The 26,754-nt window shown below is 42.3% G+C and overlaps 2 protein-coding genes across 2 annotated transcripts; one reads left to right on the top strand and one right to left on the bottom strand.

Moving 5' to 3' along the window:
• Positions 1-1,473: 1,473 nt before the first annotated feature.
• tnfsf18 (TNF superfamily member 18) lies at positions 1,474-3,437 on the bottom strand. Its single transcript, XM_084372429.1, has 4 exons — positions 3,286-3,437; positions 2,602-2,673; positions 2,064-2,127; positions 1,474-1,897 (listed from the first exon to the last, which is right to left on the bottom strand). The coding sequence occupies exons 1-4, from the start codon at positions 3,400-3,402 to the stop codon at positions 1,539-1,541; spliced, it is 612 nt and encodes a 203-aa protein (XP_084228555.1). The 5' UTR covers positions 3,403-3,437; the 3' UTR covers positions 1,474-1,538.
• A 4,291-nt stretch (positions 3,438-7,728) lies between these two features.
• Positions 7,729-25,934, top strand: ppap2d (phosphatidic acid phosphatase type 2D). Its single transcript, XM_084371827.1, has 6 exons — positions 7,729-8,510; positions 20,903-21,060; positions 21,229-21,515; positions 21,646-21,703; positions 23,992-24,168; positions 24,391-25,934. Exons 1-6 carry the CDS (start codon positions 8,303-8,305, stop codon positions 24,493-24,495), a joined length of 993 nt encoding a protein of 330 aa, XP_084227953.1. The 5' UTR covers positions 7,729-8,302; the 3' UTR covers positions 24,496-25,934.
• Positions 25,935-26,754: the final 820 nt, after the last annotated feature.

Genomic DNA, 26,754 nt, shown 5'->3' with positions numbered 1-26,754 from the left:
GAACTACACAGTATTTAACCATAAATTTAGGATTTATTAATGGAGGTTATTGTAAAGTGTTTTTTCCCTGAACACGTTTGAACAATTTTAGCTACATATCATCGCAATAATCAATAAAGAAAACTGTGACTACTATTCCAGTGACTCGCTAATATGTACGCCATACAATGACATACATTGTCACACAGTGACATACATTCATTCAATAGTTGCTGTCCTCTCTGTGGAAATTTGATAAATACATTATTGTATATATTACTGCAACGCACCATATCTTAGGCCCAAACAATAAATAAATACAACATAAATATTAGATTAATATATTTTAAAACAAGAAATAAATCATCGAGTAGCAAATACGAGCTTTGCAAACAACACAGTTCTGTTAACTGATGCGGCGGTTCAGAATAATACATTCTTGTCGTCAATTACTGCACATTGTTAAATGTAGAAAACTCCAGCAAAGAAATTTAAATCAAATAAGATTAGAGCTGGACAATATATTGATATTAAATCATTGTCGTGATATGATATTATATATATCCTGAGATTTTGGATATCTTTATATTGTGATACAGCACAAGCAAGTGTTGTCTTTTCCTGGTTTTAAAGGCTGCATTACAGTAAAGTAATGTCATTTTTTGAGCTTATCAGACTGTTCTACTTGTTTCAATACTTGCCTTTACCCACATAGTTATTATATACACATTACTGATGATTATTTATCAAATATCTGATTGTGTTAATATTTTACCAATAGTCATCCCTACAATATTGTCATTTCATTTCATGACATTCTACTTTGTCGCCCAGTCTTAGCATTTACGAGGCGCTTTTGTGAATCATAACTCAGCATAAAAAAACATCACAACATTATTTTACGGCCATAGCCCCCCAGCCCTACTCTGAATATCTGATTCACCGTCTAAAAATGTGTTTCTTGATCACAGCTATTTGAGAAAAAGCAAAACAATCCAACTTTGCTTTTCTGCTTCACAAGTGAAAATCCCCCCCAAACCTACAGCATGCTGTTATACTGTTACTGCAAGACCTGAGTTTTAAAATGTGAATTTCAAAAAAACAACCCACAACAGTAGAGAAACAGACTTGTAGTGATGACGTCAACATTAACCAATCCTGTTATATAGTAATTTAACTTCTACTAGTTAGACATTTAATCCAATAAATTACATTTTAAAGTGGATCTTTAGTTTAGTTTAGTTTTAGTAGACAAGAATTCAACAAGGGGAGTTTTTCTTTTGTGGGTTTAAGATCTTCAATGTTGAGTTCAGCCCTTTCATCCCTCCCCTGTGACTCAGTCACATCTCTTATGGCAGGAAGACAGTTAAGTGATTTGCTAATCTGGTGAAAGGTAAGTACAATTGTTTAGTAACAAGAGGACAAGTGCACTCGACCATCTTTGCATTTGAACAGGTTTGCTGCAGAGACGGACTCCAAGCTGGACAGGTATCCTGGAGTATGCCAAGGGTTTGATTGAAATATAGATCTCTAATCTATCAGAGATGCATCTATGCTTTTTAAATTTGAAAGAAGATGATATCCAGGTGGGTAAGATGTTCATTGACATCAATGTCCTTGGGTTGCAGTGTGAAGTTGAACTTCAGAGTGTCTGGAGCGGTCAGCATCTCTGCCTTGCTGAGGAGGCCTGTGCTGCATGTGTTAATCCAACCCTGCATGAGAACGCCTTTATTTTTCATCACACTGACCATGTGCTCCGATCCCCTTACAGTCCCATTACATAAACACTTACATGTCTTCAGTGTCACCTGAAGACTTAGGAAGTAATATCCATCCATTGTTATCTTAAGTTCTTTTCCTTCGTCTGAGATAACGCCGTTTCCGTTATTCTTTGTTCTCCATTGGATTTGGCCATTGTCTGTGGGTGACAGAGAAGCTGCTATTAGTTTTGAGTTTGATCACACTGGGACATTATCTGTACTTCCAACAGCTTGTAAATGGTGACGTGACTCATTGTGTACACATTTTTACAGGCTCTGTCATACGCTCTGAAAAAGGAAATACTTAAAATAGGACATCTTTACCTAGAGTAGCCTCGTAGGTGAGCGTTTTGCCTTTGCTCAAGAAAAGCCTGTCATCAGGAGGCGGCTGAAAGAGGAAGAGAGCTATTAATTTCTAAATATAGAAGCTCTAACTTTAAATTTGGGGCCCATCAGGTTCACACAGTGTAACATAGACCAGCTTCATGGATGTTCCATTTTTTAAAATGTGGTTATGAGACTTGTATATCCAGAACATCATTCAGTATCTTCAGAAGGAAAATGAAGAGACACTGTTTAGTTTAGTGGCATTTCCCCGAATGTGGCAATGACGTCACTGTGCTTCCTCCGAGACATGAGAACAGTTGTTAAACTGCCTGACATAAATAACTCAAAGGGAACGTAAATTGTGATCAACCTGCGTGGTTTCAGATTTGTGTGTTTGGAACATTGGGATAGCAAACAACTAACAACAACAGCATGACATTTGAAATAATAAAACAACATGCGTGTGAGAAGATATAACTGAACACAGTGAGGTACAACAGGAGACGCACAAACTCTGAAGCTGTGGTTATCTTACCGAAGGTGTGGACCTATTGTCTGCCTTGGATGGCATTGGCCATTCTGGTGCTACAGTGCTACTGTTCTGAGACTGGAGAGGGAAACAGAAGCACAAAATATGCTCATAATAAGTGTTGCAAGAAGTTTTTGAACAACAAAACTGCCTGGTGAAAGAAGGTGCCATGCAAGTTCTCTAAATGCCATTACTAAACCAACGTTTTAATGCAATGTATAGTCTATTAAAAGCAAATATTAAACCAAGCAGTGAACACATGTGCTGAGTAGTCGATGATAATGCTAGACTATAAAAGTTTGTCAGTTATTCTGCATTATGGCTGTGTTTGTTGGGTTGCCTTGTATTATCTGTGGGGTATCGACTGACACATTTCTATCCGAACATAATGCAGCTGTTTTCACTGTTCGTGAGTCACGACAGGGTCTCTGTAACCAGCTGCAGGCCACAGGCAGAGGTGTTTTTCTCACCAGCTGTGCTACTGTCAAGACCACAAGAAAGAACAGATGCACTACTCAGGTGTTTTAACACACCGGTGCTGACATTCATCGGATTCATTCAAACACGACGGGGGAAGGGTAAAACTATTGCACAAGACTACAACTTAAAGTTTGTATCTCCTCATTAATGACCATGAGATATCGTAGGAATCTTTAAATTCAATGTGAGGATATTTTTAAGCAGTCTCACCAGGCCAAGATGTCCAACTCTGAAGAAGAGGATGATGAACACAGCCTGGATGATGGAAAGGACGCTGGTCCACAACAGGAGGACACGGATTACGGAGTGCTGTGTAGGCTGCGGCATTGTCAGTCCGACGACAGAGCTCAGATCGAGCTGAGCCTGAGGAAGACAGATGTTCAGAGCTGATGACTGTACAGGTCCTGAGTTTCCTCTGCTGTGCACCAAAGCAGTGTGTGTGTTTGCTTCCTGAGCGCAGTTGTGTGCAGCTGATGAGGACGTTCTGATGTCTGCCTGTGTACTGCTGTGACCTGAGTATCTATAGAACGAAGAGGAATCCAGATGGTACTTTCCCTTTTATGAAGGCAAACACAACAGGCCTAGAGTAGAGTGCATCTACATCTTGGGGCTGGCCCTCTCCTCTTACTCAACACAACTGACACAAAAAGGAGGAACAAAACTCACCACCAGGAGAGAAGGAAGGAGTAAAGAACTTTGACTTTATGACTTTATTTGGTTGAAGGTGGTGGTGAATGCATTATCTTAGTTTTTTTTTGCCAACATTGAAAATCATTGGCTGTGTGTTTTTTTGCTCCCATTTCCCCCTTTTCCTCCCATGTCTTTATATTAAACATGGTAGAATATAATTACATAACACACTGAAACTACTCTGGAGAGGGAAGTGTGCTCTGTCCTCAAGAGTGTGCCTGAGGGTTGATTCGTACAGTTAAACAAAAATCCAATTTGTTTATTCGGTATTACATTACTGAAGCCTTTAGCCTGGAATAATAGACTCTTGCAGGCTAATAAGACAAAACAAACTATAGGAATAAAGTGAATACAAATAATACAATATAAACAAGGGGGAAGTTTGTGTGCATCATTGCCAGGAGGAAATTACTGTGTGCCTTTACTGTAAAAAGGCTAGTCCCTTCAAAAATGTCCTTTTAAAATGTTATTTCATATTTCACATCGGGTACAGGAGTGAACTTCTTTAACCCTTCAGTCAAAAGATTAAGAATGTATGTTGATTAAATCAAACAATCAGCACCGAAACATGATCATCATGACCTCAGCAGATTGTAGAGCAACGCCATCAAACAAAATGTCATATTCTAATTCGCAGTGTAACTCACAAAATGTCACCATTACTTGTTTACTATTCGCACTTCTTGAAAATTCCCATCTGCATCTAAATCTGGCTGAGGTCAATAAATGTGGTTTCACTTTCTCTGTTAATGCTTTGGTTGGGGAAAGTTTCATGGCAGCAAAACAGGATGGGCTTTGGTTCAGGTATGCGTCATCACACTGAATAAAGGACTCAAAGACAAAATGATACCTGTAGGCTACCTTTATGACTGGCAGTGGTCAATTACCACTAAAACAAACAGCATGCTCAGACTTGTTACCGACTTTAATCCACGGTGGCTGAGAGACTTCATGTGTGCTGCAGATCAGTAGGATAGTATTTGAGTTAAATAACAGCAGACAGATTATATTGTTTTGTGTCGAACGGTGAAAAGCAGAAGTGCAGTTGTGTTTTTGAGAGTCAGCAGTATCAAGTCATGTGCACATACTGTGAATACTGTGCCAGTGTTTCTTGTCCTGTTTCTTGTCCTGTGATCACAAACATTAGTTCTGCATTTTCAGCAGATGTAATACTTTCCTAACCAAAGCAAAACCACATAGTACAACCCTAAATGAATCATAGTTTCGTGACAGCGGCATAGAGGAAACCCAGTGCTATAAGTCATTCTAAATGACCTTTTATCTAATAATTGCAGTGGGTGAGGATGGATAACTCTGATAATGGTTTATGTGAAAAGTGCAAATAGTGACACAGAATGACAAAGAAGGATGGAAGATCAGATCAGAGTCGTCTGAGGCCGATGACGCGATCACCTAGATTGACACTGTTACTGTCAGTGACTGCAAAGAGTTACTGCACCATATATGAAGGATCTTAAATTGACATCCTTTAATACGCACCACAAAATGATTTCAAATCCGTAGAGGAGGGATTATTGTGACTTCAACCATTTGCGATCTCACTGACTGCTGTTGATGTGCAATTAGTTGACTTCCTCTGATTTTCTGGCCTAATTATGAAGATGTACAGCCATCTAGTGGATGTAAATCAATAATGCACAAAGCAGAGAGACCTCAAATTAAAGAAGAATAGAAACTGTCAGTGCTCCATACTGTAAATGTAAAACTGCATCCTAACACACATTTGAAGCTGGTGCTCACCGTCTGCTTTCATTCGAGCAGCAGGGGATTGCCCAAAGACGAGCCACAAGTACAAATAGAAGAAATGTGGTTACAAAAGTGCTTATGAATACATGAAAGACAGTAACAGTAATCAACAATGAAAAAATAATATCAATAATATCAAACAATGACAGGAAAATAGATCTTTCGTGCCATCATTTGTGTTAGTAGGCTTAGATTTGTTAGATTAACTGTAGATCCATAAGACTAACACATTGAATTCAGTGACTTCAGGTATTTTTTTACCTGACAGGAGGGCTACATCTTCTAGTTTACATACAGCTCATAAAATAAAATAAAAATGAAAGAAGCAGATGAGAAAATGGAAAATTGAGGGAGAGAAAAAAAAAAGCTATTTTATATTTTTCAGGTCATTTGCAGTTTTCGATTTCATTTCGTTCGTTCAGTAATGGCTCAATCATCCTCATAGCGGCAGAGAACTGAATAATCTATTTTCCATTTGGAGTAAAATCGAGGACTGTGCTCATAAATATCTGTAATTTACACAAAAAGCAGCTCTAAAATGAAAATATGAAATGGGAAAAAATACATTTAGAGCTGAAATTGTAAGTCAGTTAACTGATTAGTCAAATGACAGGAACTATTTTAATAAGCAATCTTTTGTTAAGATACCTTTTAAGCAAAAAAAAAAGTTCCAGCTTCTGTAATGTGAATATTTGCTGGTTTGCGTGGTCTTACGATATATATTTTTTATCTTGTGATCATCTATTTTGATTTTTTTTAAATGTTACCATTCAATTATATGTAATTTAGCTGCTGCAACAATGTAATTTAAACATTCCTGCCAATAAAGCTTATTAAAATTTGATAATGGAGTTATAATGTTTTCCTCTCTTCTGCTATCTATTCACCAAACAACACATTAATTGAGCAATAATCATGAGATTAATCAACAATGAAAATAACTGCTAGTTGCAGCCCTGATTACATTCATGTGTGCGACAAACAGCCAAAGTCTTAACAGTGTGAAGATGTTGAGAAACCTCTGACAGGAGCTGGAGGAGCTGTGCCTCCGTCTTTACAGCAGGTGGCAGGAAAACTCACTGCACACAGTGAGGCAGGAGGTCAACACTGAGGGATCTCATGCAGCTGATCGATTGATGTAAGAAATAAAATGTGTGGCATTTCATGAGCGTTCATAAACTTCTCATAAGCTTCACGAGGGAACGACTACATCATGTGTCTGGATGGTGTCCTGTCTGTGTGTGTGTGTGTGTGGTGCTCTGACACACAGTCAGACAGCAGAAGTCAATATTGTGGAAAAATCAAACTGACAGGCAGCTTACAGGTTTCTGACCAGCTTAGCCAGGAAGACATCACAACTAAAGAGACTTCATTAATTGTTATGTTATTATGAGTGTACACAAGATCTCATTACAGAGTATGTGGAAGCCCATTGTGTAGTGAAGGTCATTATAAAAGGAAGCTTTCCCCAAATAATGACATATGATCTTATAATTATGACTAAAGCTGGGATCAGCTGGGCTTTAGTCTTTAGTCTGAGTAGGTTTCCCTTCATTTTGAGACACTATGTCATTGTATCTATATTTGAGAAATTTCCTTTTTGAGAAAAGTGACTCATTATTTTGAGATAGTTCCTCAATAATTTTTCCTCAATAAGTCCTTATTTTGAGATCAGTCTTTTTTGTGATACTACAGAGTCATTATCTTGAGATAGCAACTCATTATTTTGAGATTTAAGTAAGTGTTTTTGAGAATGCTTCTTATTATTTGAGATAGTAAGTCATTATTTTGAGATGTATGTGAATAAAGTTCATTTTTGAGATAGTGCCTCATTATTTTGAGACAGTTTCTCATCATGCTGACAGGATGGATCCACTCTGTTTTCACTATCTCGGCCTCAGTTGGCTTCCATACATTATTAGTACTGTAGTCTATATGTCTCGCTGCTGGTTCATACCTCCGGGGTTTGTGCAAGCTGAAACAAATCTCGTTAAATCTGCTGTATTATTCTGAGACAGAGCGGGAGGTGTGTGTGTGGGACGTGTCCTCACAGGGGTGGGACAGTTTAATGGGACAGGAGACATCGCAGTGAAGAGGAACAGTCCTGTAGGCTTCAGCTGTCAGGTCAGGTGGATCGAAACAGGCTGTGCGCTCCAGGCTCGTCGTCACACACATTGATTTACTAGCTGTTTTTTTTTTTTTTTAACCGCGGAGGTTTTGACGCAGCTGCGTAAAGTCAAACTGAATAACACCGGAAATACGACGACTTTTCTACCAAAATAAAATGTCACAGTTTCCTCGACCAACGGCGAAAATAACACTCATCGACAGAGCGCTTTTATTTTGAAAGTTTGGACTAAAAGTTGTGTTTTCCATTCATGTGTGTTTGCCTGCATGTTGTAGAGAGCTGTCCGGGACGATCCGGGAGCAGAGGGAACAGCGCGCTCCCACTCTGAAGAAGTCTGAGAGGTCTGAAGTTTACGCGGATGTTTTTGTTCCCTCCTTCCTTCACTTGGCCTTCAGCTTTCTCTGACAAGCGTGTGAGTTTACCTTAACTACCAGTTGGCTGGTTGGTTGGCTGGTTGGCTGGCTGGCTGGCTGGTTGAGCAGGGTCCACTGCTGTCAAACTTTCCTTGACATGGATTTGTCGCACCGACGACGGATGGACTGAAAAGTTTGGGAATTTTTCCATCATTCACCAGCTGACCACGACAAAACAGACTCATTGCAACTACTTTTTCCCCCTTTTTCGTCATTACCGTGTAAAGACATGCAAAAGGTCAATTCCACCGGTACCAACAGCAACACGCTGCCCCGGGACGCGGAGCTCCAGCTGCGGCTGGCTGACAGCGGAGGTGCCGGGGAAAGTAGAGAGAACGGAGCCGGGAATCATTTCCTCGCCCGGCCCGAGGAGGAACAGTCGCTTTGCACCAAGAGGAGGATGCTTGTCGGTCTGGATGTAATATGTCTTTGTGTCGGTAAGAACAGGTCTATTAATCTAACCTATTTTACTGGGTTTGACCTGAGGCAAACTTATTTTCTTTGATCAGTTTAACAACAACAATGAGGCTACAGTTTAAATGCACCATTTGCCATGTTTAAAGCTACAGTAAGTAACATTTAAACACTTTTAAATAACGCACACACGTCTGTCAGCTTGCCTTGTGTCAACAGCAGCTCTGTGGATCATGTCAACTTTAAAGAGGGTTTGAAGGAGTTTAAACGAAACTGGTTTTTCTCTTGGAAAAAAACCAAAAAAAAAACCCAAAACACATCGAAGGGGGATTTGTTTAAGTCAACGAAGCTGCAAAGTATTTCTCCAGAAGTCAAGTGGAAACTGTTCAAACAGGCAGCAAAGTTTCGGCTCGTTCCCCTCGGTGCACGTGGGGGCCGGAGGGAGGGAGGGAGGGAGCGAGCTCAGCTGGCAGCAGAGTTGTCCCGGGAATTCATCTGTTCCCATGGTAACCCCCCCAAAAGTTCCCGGGAGAAGAACGTGGGAATCGGGATAAAAACATGGCCCCGTGCTCGTGTTCTCGTGCCGAAAATTACCTCTGTTCACTGAGCGCTGCAGCCCCTCTCACTGCAGGACCGCTGGACGTCAGCCACGGATTCATTAGCAGAGCTCAGCTGGAGGCTTGTACAGGTTTATAATTCAATTAACCGGCAGTTTTCACAGGCAGAAACTTCAGGAACAACATGTGGAAACACAACTCGGGGGCCACAGGACGGGGCCATCATGAAGGAGTGCTCAAAATTAGTTTTGCTGTAAATCACTAATGGATTCCACTTGTCAGTGGATGTGATAGGCTAATTGTGTATTTTTCTTATCGTGAAGTAATCCATCAATCACTTTATGGTCCAGCTTTCAAAAGTTGTCCAGGCCTGCAGACTGTCACAGTAAGAAGACGCTTTCCTCGGCCTGCGAATCAAAAGCTGATGGTTTTAAACTCACGGTGGAGGGAGAGCAAGCTTGCAGATGTTGTTGTGTATTTACGTTTACTCGTTAAACGGCAAAAACTCACAGATAAGCAGAGTGAATTGAAACATAGGAGTCGCAATAAGTGCAATGTCGAAATCGCAGATGATAAAGGAAACGTGACAAAACAGCATCATAATGATCATTCACATCATCACAAGCATAACATCTACTGGAATAACAGTTTAATTGTGCAGCCTTAAAAAAGAAAACAAACATTGTAACATAATCACAGTCAGCACTATCCATCTTATAACACATATAATATCAGAAACCTCCATGTGATAAGATTTGGTCCACTTGTGTTTTAATCGTATAGAGCAGCATGATTATCATCGTTATATTAAATGTGCGATGACCTCAGTTGTTGAGACTTAATGTGATCACACACATTCTCTCATTGTGCCCTCAGTTCATGATTTACTGTAATAGTGAGAATGAACTCTTCATTGGCAGAAATCTCTTAAATGTTATAGCGCGTAAATGTCTGACGAAATGGGAACACGTCAGTGAAATGCCAGTACCTTAGAAATGTATTGGACTTTAAGGGGAACAGAATAAAAACACTAAATTACTTTCTACTTCTGTTCAACCGTGTGGGGTAAATTATCTAAAATCCTCTAAAAGCCAGTTTCAATGTGGTACCTGCTTTACTGCGATGTTTAGTGACGACTGGGACAAAATGTAGTGTCATACAGTAAGTTTCATGTCGTCATCTCACATGACTATGATTGGGACGGGAGCATCAGTGCTGTGCGACTGAGTGATTATTCGGACCTGCAGCAAACATGACAGAGGCAGAACCCGTCTAGGCAGACCGACAGGTCTCAGTCTCGTTGGCAGTTAAAGCAGAGGAAGCAGCCTGGCAGACAAAACGACAGTGTGAGGCAGTTAGTTTCTTTGCCATGTTATTCTTAACCCCTGCAGGTATGCTATTAGCTGTTCACTCTGCACGCATCTCAGCAGCTTTGTTTTGTGCTTAGGAAGTGGCTAGTCACCCAGCATCAGTCAGCAGAAGGGAGGAAATGGTCTCTCTCAGTTCTCGTCCGCAGACACACACTAAGCACGCCACTTGCTTTCTCACAAAATTGCGTGCCCTGACCCCTCTTATCCTCTTTCCCACTAGATTACAACATGAGACTGAGTCACTGGGCCTCAAGCTAGACCCATCTGAGGGGATTTAGAGAGTGAGTTCGTCTCGTGACTGAAATATTCTTTGGTAAAATAAAAGGGGTGTTTTTTTTTCTGGCCCATCAGGTGTAGTTTCTCAAATAAACACAAATCAGACCCCTATAGTTTTATCAAGCACAACCAGATGTCATTCTCAGATCAATAACCACATCGCCACCTGCAAAACAAAACATGTGGTCAGTTGTTCAACACACAATCACAGCATAATATTGAATTTTATAATATATCGACAGATCTGTTTTTATTCAGGATGATGATTATTGGTATTATCAGGAGACTGATAACTGATATTTGAAACCAGGGTAGAAATGAAAATCTCTTTTTTTTCTTCTCTTCGTTTATCTAATAACTTTAGTTACTAGTTACTGTGCAGAATCAGATTAATTAGTGTTGGTAGATTATTATTATTATTCGTGACGTGTAACCAGCCGGACTGCAGAGTGGTGACTACACGGACAGAGAAACAGCTGCATCAGATTCAAACTTGAGCACTTTTAAATTGTTTCATCCTCAATTGGACAAGAAAACCCTCACTAATTCTGATTATCGGAAAAATGCTGCATACTGGATCCGATAATTCGTCTATCCCTAATACAGTAGAGTATAACACATTGTTAAACCCATTCTTGCTCATGAGCTATTAGAGTACTCACAGATTCCCGTCTGTCTGGCAGCTTCCAGCATGTCTGAGCTATGTTAGCCATCATGTCAGTTATCAGCAGAGGCCTGATCTTGACTCACCTGTGGGTATTTGGCAGTGAATGCCATCACTCAGTGAAAAAGAAGAGGGCCCTTCTTTTAGCTAAACCCTCTTATCTCTGACTAACCCAATTTTCCCTTAAAAATGCCATCATCAGATTCACTCAGACGGTTGACTGGCCGCTGGCATTATTCACCCTGTAAAGGGGCTCATTCACCACTGTAACGCTGGAATTTTACCCCGAAGCATCTTGTCCTAATTATGCTATCAGCTTAAGAGGGATTCCTCAGTGATGTGAGGATTTCACAGCGTCTCCATGTGTGTTTTATTTACTAGACATTCAAAGTGGTGACATAAAGTTAGCATGGTATGGAAGTATGCATGAGCCGTGGCATGCATGGATGTAGAGGACACAAACTGCGGTTTTGACTCAGGTTACCTGATCAGACTCTTACTCAACACCAGGCTTGTCTAACATTGTTGTACCCCAGTCATAATGAGGTGTTGCTTATGGGGCTGTTCTGACATGCACACAAAGGATGCTTCACAGAGATAGATTGTTCTGGTTCAGCTCAGTGTCAGCTAGTTCCAAGTAAGCTGCAGAATGCAAGTGTTTGCTTGTGTTCCTAAGTGTGTTCGTGCATTCCTGGTGGGTCTGTAGGGGTTTGACCGGGAGAGAGCTGACAGAATCTGCGCCCCGTGGCTGCATCTAAGATCTAGTGTCCAGCCACAGGGAGGTCAGGAGGTGGCGGGTGTTTGTCATATCTGCAGAGCATGCAGGGACAGGCCTCGCAGCCTGCACTGCTGTTTCCCTCCTGCACAGGTGGTCCTTACTCTGTCATCACCCCAATAAAGCCAGTTATTGGCTCTCTTAAGTGTAATTGGGAAATGATTGGAAGTGACACTTGAAAGCCTGCTATTAGCGTATGCAGCTTAGAGGAACACTACAATTGCCACTAGGCTTAACCTTCTTGCAGAGGTTAATTGTGAAATGGTTTCATACTATATGCACAATAGAGCTGCAACCATTAGCATTACAATGCTAAGTCAGTCAGAAGAAAATTAATTGCGAACTGTTTTGATCGACTACTCGTTTCAGTCTTTTTTTCAAGCAAAAACATCAAAATGTTTGCTTTTTTCAGCTTCTTACATCAGAGAATTTGCATCTTTTCATTGTAATTTATGAGTTTTGGACTGTTGGTCGGACAAAATAAGCAATTTTAAGACGTCACTTTGGCCTCTGGGAAATTGTGATGAGCATTTAAATGTTTTTACCTCCTTAATGATTAATTGTAAAAAATGAAAATATGATGAAGATAATTTGAAGTTGCACAAGATGTTACTCACATTTGTCACACCTGCATGAACTGGCAGTTTTAAACAGGAAAGTGATTTTTTTTTTTGTTGTAAAAACACAACTAGTTTTTGGATTCTACAGAAAGAGAAAGCTGGAATCAGTTGATCACTGGTGTGTTTGAGTGTGTTTTTGTTCTAGACGTGAAGCAGCATGCCAGGACGAGAGGACCGGTATCTACCCAAGAGATCTGAATTTTAAAAGGGCTCCCATTTTCCAGCTTATATCTGCTTTCCCCCCCTTTTTTGTCCCTTGTTCCTCAGACAAACTCTATTCTGGGACTGAAGGTGATCCAGCAATGTAGCGAGGTGTGTGTGTGTGTGTGTTTTATGTCTGTTTGTGTGCTTTGGGCGGGCGGCGGGTTTATCGTAGAGGATTCCTGCTTCTATTCTTTTGGCAGAGAAAGCTGCCAAGTGAGTGAGACAGCAAAAGGCCAACACGTCACAGCATGTCTGTGTGTATAGGGCCAGGAATATTAAATTGTCTCCTATGTGTGTGTGTTTATGTGTGTGTGCGTGCCTCTGAGAGTAAAAGTGTGGGTGTGGGTGTTTTTGTGGATGAGTCATGGTTGCCAATGCGGACACCCTACTACAGCTGCCATGTGCGTGCTGTTTGTTGACAAATTCGCCGGGTGTGTTTTGCTGCGTGTTTCGGGCCCTGATCAAACACACTCTGAAGTTATGGAACACACTGGCGTCACTCTGCGGATGACAGATGGAGAGCCATTAAAAATGGCTCAGTCGAATCATTAGCGAGTGGAAGAAGTGATTTTGCTTACTCTCCCTCGTTAGTGTATTAATGCATCTCCTTCCCGTTTGACAGCACTGCAGAAGCAGGAATCCATTAGCCACGCTCTGCCATAGACAGTCTACATGGACGCATGTATTCTGCTGTCAATACGTCTCCCTTCACCCATTAGCTCTCCAGAGCCAGCTCAGCCCTCAGAAATGTCTCGTTTGCCTGAAGGCTGAGGGGCAAGTGAGAGCCTGAACAGCCCTGGGGTGGGAGAGAAGCCTGAAACAGAGACGGGGATGAGGATCTACAGTAGGGGTCAGAGGTCAGACCCACGGGCGCCTGAGGGGATCTTATCCACAGCTGTCTGTTCATGTCCAAGTGAGGAAGTAGTATTGAGAGGGATAGGAACTGTTCGACAGCAAATAGCTTCAAATGTACTTTTAATGAGGCAGCTGCAATCTTTTCCTCGATGGCGGTTACGTAAGTGCCCTGGGTGGTCCATAGGTATTAGCCGTAATGAGTGAATGAAGATGTGTGTAGTGCTCTAATCCTCAGTGCTCATTAGCTAGAATGGGTTTGGAGAAGTTTAACATCAAAGTATCTACCTGAATCCGAGTACAGCCTGTAGCCCCGCCTGTACGTCTGTCAGAACTAATGACTCGTCCTCTTTCTGTCTGCCCCCCCGTAAGGAGACTTAGACATCCCCCCTTTGGCGCCGTGGCATTGTTACTCATCATTGGGACCATTTTATCATTGTGTCACATCTCACCTGCTGGAGCCTTCTCTTCCTTCATCCTCTCAAGCTCTGCTCCGTCTGAAGTCGTTCCAAATGCATGTTTCACTGCAAACCAAAACACTCAGACAAAACAACCCTGCAGCTCTCAACTCTTTCCATACATACAGCGCTGCCACAATCAGGCTCCCCTATTCCAAATACCTCCCCTCCAGTCTCAACCACAACCCCGTGTCGTTCTCACGTTGCAGACTGCCAGCACCTCACCTCGCCGCGCACACCCTTACCTTCACACCACAGAAACCACCAGAGAGCTCCTTTAAAGTTTCCAAGGTACATACCACAGTGGCGGGTCCTTTATATTCCTGCTGATTCAGACAGGCACACAGACAACCCACTTCAGCCCTCACCACTCATGCCCTGAACTCCAGAGCCGGGCTCCAGGAAGCAGGTCAGTGAAGTGAGGAGAGAACAGAAGCAGCTGTGGGAAGCATGTCTCCACTGGCCAGGGGTAACAGTAACAGTAGAGGGGGCGAGAAAGAGCTCACCTGGTGCGCTGGTGGTAGGCCTGCAACTATCCAGATAGTCTATTAAGCTGACGATTATTTTCACGATTTATTATTTTGTCTAAAAAATGTTAAAATGATGAAAAATGGTCCAAAACTCAAAGACCGGCGGACCAATAAATCCTTGGATATTGAGAAAAGTCAGCTCAGAGAAGTTGGGTAAAATCTGCATTGGCTGAAAAAATCCAGAGCGTGCATCAATAAAATTATCAAAATAATCACTTTTCATTCAGTCGGCTAATTGATTAATTAATTGTTTCAGCTTTAGTTAGACCGACCTTGCTTACAAGAAACATATTACGGTTTACACACACTTTCTTTTGCTCTGTGTGAGTCTGTTAACATTACACTTCAAACTCCTCAATAAATATTAGCATTTCTGGCCAGCAGGGTACTTTCAGCTGTCTTTCTGTTTCACTTTTGGCCCTTTTATGACTTGTTTTTGTCAGTGCTGATGATGTGGATGAATACAACATATTTCTTAAGAAATATGACAAACCTGTGACCCTGTAAGTATCTACTTAAAACATTTGCATGAGGTCAGGCAGTAGCAGATGCTGATGATAGCAGATGGTAAACTAAGATCCAGGACTGTTGTGGCTCCTCAGTCCCTCTTTGTTCTCCACTGATTAGACTGTTTGTTCTACTGTCAGAGCAGACAAAAAGAAAACCACAGTCCCTCAGAATAACCCTGACAATTATGGAAAGATAGCTGGCTGTGTGTCAGTGCAGGGGGTTACCACTCAACCTTATCCCACCTTTCCACTACCTGGACTGGGCCACCAAGGATGAACAGGGAGAACTGACTTCTAGGGCACACACGCATGCACAGTACTTTATTGGGTTATGCTTGACAATCATAATCACAGCCTTGGTGTGAATGACTTCACCTCCTGTGTAAGTGTTACTTGCCCTACGGTACAACAGTCTGTCTGTTTGTGTGTCTGTAACTGTGCTCTTTTGTGTGCTTGAGCCTCGTGATGGTGCACACTGTCTCTTCCTGGACTGCCTCTTCAAACAAAGACTTTTTATATCAGGTGAAACATAAAAAAGGCTTGGCTCTGTCCTGTCACAAACTGAATAGTGATTAGATGAAAGAACAAATCAAGGCTGGCTTATGGAGACAGTTAAAGTCATTATTGCTTAAATAATCATTCAAGCCCACCCAACCCAACTGCAGACTGCTGTTTACGAGCATGTTAGGCGGCCGTCACACTGCTTCTTGTAATGTTGTTACCACAGATTATCGTGCTTGCAAAGATTCAAATTACGACACTTCACAGTTCAGTTCACGACCTTATGACTTTTTTGCAATGTTGACTTAAAGGTAAACAAGCAGCTTAAAATTTAGTTGGGAAACACTGGCACATGCGAGCTGGTGAGGGGCCCAGCGAGGGTGGACCACCCCTGAAGGGTGCTGCAGCAGGCTGGGCTACAGCCCAGGCTCTGCCCAGCCCTGAGCTGCAGGCCAGATGGACCTGTGTTGACAGGTCACTAATTGTCTATCCTCCAGTCCTATCAGAGGGCAAATGTAGAACGATGTAGCCTGTACAGTCAAAAATTATTGGCTGTGATGACGCAGATGGCCATTATTGTGGCTTGAATATAGCTGCAGGCAGAGTATAGTGCTAATCTATGATGCACAGGCTGTTTGTTTGTAGCAACGGCCTCCAAAGGAGTTTATTTAGGTCTGTGATAGTGAACAGGCTGTTTGCCTCAATACATCCCTTTAGGATCCTTTGGCTCTGGTGTGGTTTATTTGGTTGGTTAGTTTTTCTTCCCAGTCGCTGGTGGGTTTTTTGGTGGTTTGTTTGGTTGTATGTGGCTGCGGCTTCGGTTTGTTTGCATCCCAGTGAGGTTTTTATGTGTACGTGAGTGTGTTTGGGGGTATTCTGCTGGTTGAGGTGGGGTCGTGTTTACAGAGCGGGTCCCAGCAGAGCCCAGATCTCTGACCCTCACATTCCAGAACCACCACTAATCGCCTCCGTCTGCTGTTCTCCGCAGAGTAACCCCTCGCCGCATCTCTCTTGGCTCCATCTCACCAGTTTTCTCTCACCCCTGTATTACTGCCCTCACCCCCATTTGTCAATTTTCTAGCCTCCTGGCTATGCATTTTAGCCTAGTTTTTAGTTTGACACTCTATCGATCAGCAGATGTTAAGCAACTTGTCTGGAGAGCATGTCGATGAGCAACTACCATCTGCCCTCTTTTTTCGCAGGCTGCCTTTAATCACTTTCTCCATAGTTTTTTTCATTTCTTGCTTTTGGTTGTTGTTGTTCTCCTCTCACAGTGAGCTCATTCTGGGCTGTGGTCATAGATGTGTAAATTAGAACCAGAAGAGTTTCTCAGAGTGAGGCTCATATCCCCTCTGCTCTCATTCCTCCTCTTCTCCTTCCTCCCTCCCTCTCTCTCTCCCCCTCTTCTTTCTTTCTATCCCTTTTGACTATTTGAAAGCATTCCTGCTTGAGTGTCAGGCCCAGCGAGCAGCACATTTTGGCTGGCTCTGTGAGCCGACCCACTCCTCCGCCTCCTTTTGGGTCCCCTCGCAGGCTTTCCTGGCCGGCTCTCTTTTAAAGCATGTCTTGGCCAGGTGCAGAGGTTTGCTCACAGCTGCCTGACAGATGATGTGAGGGTCTCTGGAGTGTTTTTGTGTCTTGTTGTGAAAACTGTTTTAATGTAGTTGTAAGCATAGAGGTTGACTGTGACAAAGGAGCTTGTAGTGTGTACAGGATTGTGGAGGATGCTGCGTGTGGTTTCTGAAACCTTTGCTTTGTTTACTCTGCAGTACTGAGAATCTGTGACACAACTCCGGTTGAGGTCAGTTTGGTGGATTTTTTTATTTAGAAGCTTAGCAAACAGCGTTGCCACTGTGGAGTGATCTTTGCTTCGTGATCATTAGTCTGTACATGGACAACACAAGCCACAAGTACTGGCAGGCCTGAGGTAATAAAATATGCTGCTATCTGGCTCAGCACTTAATGGTTCCCATTAGTCCCCTATATGTATTGTAAATGATCCCTGAAGAAGTCCATGTTCCTACTGTAACCACAGAGTGTCCTTAATGGACAGTCTGTCCATTACCTCTGTGTCAGTGCAGCAAAATATTGATTATCGAGCGAGGACTGGCCATATGGTGGAATGTGATGAGGATGCAGAGAAAGCCTGTTAATGGATGGTATAGAAAGCAGAAGAAGATCTCTCTTTGCCACAAAACTGGTCTGATTATATCCAAAGCAGTTACTGTGTTGGACGTGATCGAAGGTCAATCTTGCAACATTTGATCATCAAAAAACACTTCAGAAGAACTTGTAGCGTGTCCAAGCCTGCAGAAAAATGACTACAAAGCACTGCCAGCCCTTCCTTTTCCTGCTTTTGGGCATAAAAAAAATCTGCTTTAATGTTGTATAGTGAGAACTAGCAGCAATCATACAATCTGTAAATTTAACTTTCATGCCCAGTCAGTGTGCCAATATTATGTACTACTTTTAATATTAAAAATTTAAACTATACATTGATTACAAGCTGATTATTTTTGCCTCATCACACTCACAAACACATGCTTATCTGCTGTAAAATAAATATTTTCCTCTCATCCCAAATACACACATAATATAAACATACATACACATATGTATACATTAAATTTTTTCGTGCAAAATTAACTTTTTTGTCCACCTAAATCTCTGAGAACATGGATATACTCTGGTATATTGGTGCTATACTGGTGCTACATTTGCTAGATCAGCTAATTCTGTGCCCAGGGTTAAAACTAATTTAAAATTTGAATGAAAAGCATTATAGTCACGTAAAACAAAAATCCACACACCCACTCAGTTTGAATCAGACCATATCTCCACAGGTCTCCACCAAGGTATGACACACAGATAACAGGATTACGATTACAAGATTAAGAGATGTGTGAGAATTTTATGCAGGTGGCAGGGAGGAACCAGGAAATCCTCACACAGGAGATTGACTTTTAAATTACCAAGAAAAGAAAGGGACTTTCCCAAAGTATTTATCTAATACTTCCTATGAAAAAAAATCAATACAAACTAATTAGAAGTACTTCAAGCAAGCAGTTTCTGTAATGTTGAAAGACATGTGAGGTAACGTAACTACGCTGTCAACAGCGTCCACAAAGTTCAGCATTATTAGTTTCTACAATGTAGGATTTGACTGCAGAATTAGTAGCAGGGTGATTTCAATTGATTGCATTACATGATGTACCACATAGTCTAATACAGTAATCCAATTGCATGATAAGATTCAGCTGGCATTAGTTATAAAGGCAGGAAGTCTGACGAGACAACACCGGGTTTTAAAAATAGATGATAAATAGTTTGAGAATTCCTTTGTCTGAAACAACAGGTAGCACCTGTGTGTGGATGTGTGTGTTACACGAGGTAGACACATGTAGACGTGGCGACTGAATGAGATGAGTGAGAGATTGGGGTCAGATGAGAGGTGTTTCCTATCTCTCTCTCTCTTCACTGGCGTCACAGCCTGGGCTATCTGCCTGCTACATGTTTCTCTCTCTCATTCCCTCCTTCGTTTTCTTACCAAGGCCCATGTTAAAATATATGGAAGAGGGCTCGCTTTTATCTTATTTTGTCTTTCTGTTTGGGTCAGCATGACTTTGACTACACTTGCACACACTTTCGACTGCAGTTTAATGTTCTTAAACAAGTCTGGCTACGTTTCAGCTGTAGTCACAGCTATTTGAGTCGCCTTCTCATGTGTTTTCTGTGCTGATAGCCTCAAACCTATAGATTATTTACCTTGTTATCATTGTTTATCGGTTCAATGAGGCTGAATGAGTGGGCGTTTTATTAGTGGACTGTATGGTTGTGATAGCAAACACAGAGAAAAATCAAGTCACATTTATTTCTAGAGCACATTTAAACACAGTTTGAGCCGACCAAAGTGCTGTACAAAACAATATCAAAATAAAAACACAGCAGAAACAACAAGGGACAAAATATTAAGTTTTAGATTAGTTATACTTAATGACCAAAGCCTATGTGGCCACTGTTACCTTTAGTAGGTCAGGTATTCACGTCCAGCTCTTTGGCAGTCAGTAATGGTCGATTTATCCTACTTAAGAACATGTTTGCTTGCCATTGTTTGTGGTTTTGAGTGTGTATTTGTGCCGCGTTCCTTTTGGCCTAATTTTGAGTGTGTATCCTGTGCAACTACTCAGTCACGTACTCTGAGAGATTCCCTGGCAGGAGCAATGTTTTGGCCTGGGTGCGTTCCAACCAACCAGCAGGGCCAGGGATGACAGGAAGAGGCACAGAGGTTAATGATTAGTCCCATGTTCTCGCTGCATTCCATGGGGTGACAAGGGGACATGGGATAGGGGACAGAGAAATGGAGCGAGCTGGCCAGGCTCTTACAGGGCTATTGGCTATGAGTTTGAAGTATATAACACAGAATAAAAGCTGTGTGTCTCAGTCCTTGTTTCCGGGGACACAAACACACCATCTCCCTTGATGTCGCCATTAAAACGTTGCACAACTTTTCCCCCAACGAACTTTCACCATCGGGCTGTGAGGTTTGTTTGCTTAAGCATGCCAGACCTTGGCCGACTTTCACCTGATACAGAGTTCTGATAATTAGTGACCAGGCAGGAAGCAGAGGGAGCGCATAAGTAGGACAATTGTTCATGTAAGATCAGGTGGATTAAAAGTCATGCCATCAATAAACAATACTTTACTCTTCCTACAGTGGGTTTATTGTCCTCTTTTGGCACCCTGACACATTCTGTGTCTAACACTGCCTCTAATATCTTCTTCCTCCTTCTTCATCTTGAACCTCCGCCGTCATGCCCCTCTCCCTGTCTGTCCGTCTGTCATCTCTTCTTCTGCCTGATAATCTGGTAAAAGCAGCTATGTGTGGAATGCTTCATCCAACAGGAATCTGGAAATCACGCTACTAGATGACTGACACTCTATAGCGCTCACAGGAGCATGTCCTCTTCATGCTCCCGTTAGACAACAGCGTCTCTGTCTCTCCGTCTCTTATCTGTGTTGCACAAACCACATGCTCATCAAGCCATCTTTTGTTTTTTGTCTGCCCCCTCCTCTCCCTGTTCTCTCCCACAATTCATCAGCCTCCATCCCATTCTTTGCGTGTGAGTTGAAGGCGGTGAAACCGTACCAGCGAGGCTTCTTCTGCGGAGACTCCAGCATCACCTATCCTAACAAAGCCAAAGAAGTCATTCCTGACAGCGTGCTCATTATTGGTGGTATAGCCATCACTGGCATAACGGTAAGACAACGACAGCTGTTATGTGTTTGCACAGTGAGTTAAAGTTGTCATCACTTTAATATCGTGTAATGGAACGTGTGTTTGTTACTTTCACTGCTGCAGTGTTTGTGCAGCTGTACTTTACGACTTATGTTAACCAGTTTCTCTTTTCCTATTTTCTTTTCCCAGATCGCACTGGTTGAATGCTTCCGGGTGCGTTTCCGAGGCGTGCACTCGCGAGCTTTTGTTCAAAACCTCTATGTGTCGTGCCTGTACAAGGAGCTGGGAAGCTTCATTTTTGGTTGCTGTGTGGGTCAGTCTCTCACTAATATGGCCAAGCTAAGTGTGGGACGCCTGCGGCCCAACTTCCTGAGTGTCTGTAAAATCACCTATGAGTCAATCAACTGCACTGCGGGGAGCTACGTGTCCCAGTTCACCTGCACGGAGACTAATCACAAGCTGGTGGAAGAAGCAAGGTGTGTGTGGATTGTGTGCATGAGTGTTTTCATTCAGAAATGATTTGGTGTGTTTGCTGAGGGTGGGGAGTACAATAGCTCTGCAGTTAATGTGTAACCTTTGGCATTTTTTATTGATGTTCTCTTTCAGGAAGTCTTTTTTTTCCGGCCATGCTTCCTTCGCAATGTACACCATGCTCTATCTGGCAGTAAGTCGAATCTAATTTTATACACACGCACACCCACACCCACACCCACACACAAACAGACACAGACACAGACACAGACACACACACATACACCCGTTTGGGGTTATCACATAGATTTACATTTGTTTCCTAACCACTACTTGCCTCAACTTTTTGTTTTTTTCCTTTCCTTCAGTGTGTTAAATACTTTTTTCTTGCATGAAAAAGGTCTTGAAAGTAAAACAAGCACCAACAGGAGCTCCTCTCTCCCACAGAAAAGACTGCGGTGCCTGAGATATTCATCAGTAGTCTCGCCTTTGTTCCCGTGACTTCTTAACATCACACTATATCACCCTGTCATACATTTATGCCCATATTCAGAGTAGAAGAGAAACTGAAAACACGTCAGAGCTGACTCGAGACACGGTGAGAGGTGCTGGTTCAGGCGTGTGTGAGCTGACCAATCAGAGCAGAGCGGGTATGCGTCTCCACAATGTTAGTAAACAGATTAATGTCCCCACAACGTATCTACGCATACACGACTGGAATGTGACCTTCACATTCACCTGAGCTTGTGTTGTGTAATTACAGTATTTGGATCTGTGTTTACAATGTTGGGGAAATATTACAGCTCTCACTTGCGTTTCAGTTATTAGAGACTGCACCAGTCTCTGGAGGCCGAGAGCACTCTGTGCAACTATTAACTAGATAAGCTAATTAAACATGCGCAAACACACACGGAGACATGTGCTGTTAAATATATTCACACTTCCTGATCGTGAGGGAGGAGATCTTTGAGAGGAGCAATTCTCCAAAGGCTTCAAACTGAAAGAAGCTGGTGAGACTGAGAGGAGGGGGGGAGAGCAGGGGGGAGTTAGAGAATGAGGGAGAATGTTTTCCACGGGGGAACATGAATAGATGAAGAGACTACACAGACAGAGGAGGCCTTGTTGTGGCTCTCATTTAGAGGAGGGGGGTGGAGGGCTGAATATGCCTGCTGAGAGATCGACAGGCTTCTTTCAGCAAGAGACACCCTCTCATGCCCCCCTCTCCCCCAGCCTCCCCCCATCTCTTCATCTTTCTCCTCCGTTCTCTCACACTGCACTGCCCAGTAGTCATGGGTGCATTGTGGGAGAGAAACGACAGTTAGACGGAGACAAAAGCATTCCTAAACAAAAAAAGTGTTCATATTCCTCATGTAAACCCCATCGTTAACTCTTAAATTACAGTTTTAGGTCGCCCTAAATATTTTGTCGTGTGCAGCTGATGAGAAAAAATATGAAATGAAGATGTTCAAAGAGAGGAGAAAAGAAAATCCCCCATTAGCACTTGTGCAATAAAAGAAGTCCAAGTGAAAAGCAGCTCCTCTCAGACAGACAAGGATGAGTAGGGAAAGACTGAATGAGAGGAATGAAAGAGTGAAGAACTGAAGGGAAGAAGTGGTCTGAGAAAAACACGACCCCCAGTTTTTGCTACCCCTGCTCTGTTGTTTCACACTCTGCCGCAGGCACAGACACACAGCCTCACATTCAAGTTTGCTGCTAGCTAGTGTTTTAGACAACCTGGAGAGATTGTGCCAAACCTGTAGCAACACGCCACCAGGACTGCGGCCAGCTGCTCATGTTTAAGGCAGGAACAGTGACACCTGCACTCAGCTGGGATAGGAGAGGGAGAGAAGGACCCCATGAGCGTCGGCCTCACCGCAGGAATGTAGGCCACGTGCTCCTCAGTGTTTGGCTCGTCCAGACAGACCTCCAGCCACCTCCATAAAGCTGCATCACACTCGCCCTGTGACCCCATTTTTACAGACACAAACATGTATTCTGCAGCGCCGGTGGAGGAGATGAGGATGAACAAAAGGAGGAAATGGGGTGTAGATAGTGTTAATGGACTCCTGCCAGGCCTCTCTTTCCCCTCTGGGTAGCAGACTGAGTGGATGTCGTATATTCCTCTTGAAGGGCGCCGCCTGTGTTTACAGAAGTTGAATTGATTCCAGAAAAGTTTGGATGCTGTGTGAAACCTTAATAAAACCAGAATGCGATCCCGTGCAAATGAACTGTGTTTACTGACAACAGACTTACAGAGTGTTCCAGAGCCCATGTGGAAATATCCATCATGCAATAATGTGTTTACAAAGTGGAGAGCCTCGCCCCATGTTGCTCTTAGACTTAGCCTTTGCAGGATGCCCCCCTTTTCATGACTTGACTTCCACCTGTCAGTCTGTTGTTGCCCCTGTCACAAGAATATAATTACAAAAATCAATGAAGTTGATGGGAGTAAGCACACAATGTTTTTTTTCTTTCTTGCAGTTCTACCTGCAGGCGCGGTTGTCGTGGCGAGGGGCTCGGCTGTTGCGCCCACTAATACAGTTCCTCTTAGTGATGATCGCCATCTACACTGGCCTGACCCGCATCTCTGACTACCGTCACCACCCCTCTGACGTCGTCACAGGCTTCATCCAAGGAGGACTCACCGCATACTGGGTGGTACGTTGACTGTTGTCTAAATAGTCTTGTGAAAACTATTATCTCTGTCTTTACAGGATTTGTTTCTCTCAGCTCTCTGTTGACGGAGTTAGTTTAAACAATAGGCTATTTGCCTCATTTTCCTCACTCTGATCCCTGATGGTGTTTATAAACAGTGAATGATTGACAGCGTGTGTGGTCTGCATACATATCCTCACATGTTTTTCGCGTCTGTGCCTGCAGGCCTTCTACATCTCCTCCATGTTTAAGCCCTGCGCCCGTCCAGACCTGTCCCCCACCAGCATGTCCCTGGAGAGTCCACTGTCCAGCCAGCAAACTGTCTGTTAGCAGGCGCATGCAATCGATCCAGGAATCAGAGGATAAGAGAAGCTGGACTGCAGAAAGACAGGGAGAATGTCAGATAGCACAGCTGAGGAGCAGATAGTAGAGAAATGTAAGTCTTTAAGAAAGGGAATCATTCTAAGAGAAGGACATAACTAAAGAGTACAATCTAACACATGCAATCGTACCTTCACAGACCAATCTAACATGTTCACAAACTCACACGTGAAGACACAAGAAGCACATTTGACTGTAAGTCAAACCCGTCCAGTGAAAAGAACTGCATAGTAATATTACAGATATTTTTTTATATATGAAAAAAAATAAAAAATGTATATTTTTCAAGAGGATTTTTAGAAGCTGCTAATGTTGATAGTTTCTAGTTTGAACTTGTTTTCTTCTGTGACGGAGGCTTTCGGTCAGTGCATGTATTTAGCTTTCAAAGCAGAACTGGTCAGTCTTTGGTCTCGGGTGAGAGAGGAGGAGAACAGCGCCGGCCTCTTCTTTGTTTTTTGATCCTCCGCTGATCTTGGAAAACATCACCCAGCAGCTGTGAACTGAGACCATCAGACCTCAGATGTAAAAAAAAAAAAAAAAACAGAGCTGGCAGTGATAACAAGCACTGGCTTAAACTTCTAACCATCCTTTACCTTCAGCGGCCTGATGTGCCACTGCTCTAATCAGACTGCCATACATCACTATGATTAACAATAACCTAAGCAGAGAAAAAAAGCAGTATTTGTGCTGTAACACAATGTTATCTTTTCTTTTTGTGTAACCGAGGTGGCGATGAGAAGGAATCTGACCCTTCCACATCACTACCACTTTTCTGTACTAACCACTTTGACTGTGTCTCAGAGGTGGAGCTTTGACTGAATTTTGTAACCTTTGACTTTTGCCCCCGGACTCTCTGAGCTGCACCTTGATTTATGCCACTCTGACAGGAGAGCCGACATGGCTGCGACCCCGGCGGCTCTCCTGTGCATCTTTATTAATAGCACTTGAAAGTACATAATGGAACCTAATGGAAATTGTAATCAATATTATATATTTTATCACAAGTTTGAATAATCAGTGTTTATTTTTGTTAATGACAGACTCATACACTATATTTTTTTTTTCTTGAAATGATAATTATTCAAATTGAATGTAAATAGCTATTTCATTTTATAAACCACACAGAATTTCAAAAGTATTAGTTCCAGTTTTTGGACAGTTTTTACATGTTTATTAAGTGTTTGTATTTACGTTTGTGTTGATCAGGTACGGAGAGTTACTATTGTATCTGTTGTAACTACTAGACTGAGCCACAGATATTATCAGAAAGCTATATTTTTTGTGTTCCCAGTTATTGTTATATGTTTGTTTTGTCTGTGAATGCCAGAAAAGGCAGAAATAACCACTGTACTCAAAAAACCAAACCAATAAAATGAATGTTGAATGTTTTTAACTTCCTCTGTTCTCTGTTATTGTCAGTAGCAGCAAAATGAAAGGCTGCGCATCACAGCCCCTCATGTACACTAGACACACGCATACTTGTCTCAGATATGATAGAAGTAGATGGCACTCGGCTTGAGGTGCTTAAAGCACTAAAACTCAACAGCAGTGTCTCTTTCCATACATCATGACCCAGTTACTCAAGATAATCTACAGACCTTGTTGTGAGCAGTTTCATGTAGGAACTATTTTTCTTGCACCGTGCAGAAAGAAGTGAGCATCAACTCATGGACCAGAAACTACTTCAGATAAATAAGCCAGCTAACATTATAGCTCAGCGGAGGAGGACGCCATTAATGTTTGCATCCTGCGCTGTCACAAGCACCAGCCTCTGATCCATGAGTAGATGCTGCATGGTGATGCAGTTGGCTGGTATAGTTCGGTAGAAAGAAAACTGTTCCTATATGAAACTGTCACAACAAGCTTTGTGAATTATTTTGAGTAACCAGGTCAGGATTGATGGAAAGAGACATTGCTGTTGAGTTTTTCAAATGAATTTTTTGGGCGATATCTTCAAAACTCAGCAACTCACACTACATAATCTAGATGGATACATTTCACCACATTTAAGAGGAAAAACATGTACTTTTGACTTGGGGGTGAACTGTCCCTTTAACCTGAATGTCATATATTTGAAGTCGAGTTGGTAAAATAAACCTTTTAGCTATTTGTAAGTCAGTTTTTTTTTAGACAGGATACCAGAGTCTGCGAGGAGGTTAAGAAATCTGGGCTGAAACAAAAAGTAAACACTGAAATGATAAGTGATTT

Source organism: Pagrus pagrus, assembly GCF_965226575.1.
Source record: "Pagrus pagrus genome assembly, chromosome: 13".
NCBI classification, from domain to species: domain Eukaryota; kingdom Metazoa; phylum Chordata; class Actinopteri; order Spariformes; family Sparidae; genus Pagrus; species Pagrus pagrus.
This window is presented reverse-complemented; position numbering and strand designations above follow the sequence as displayed.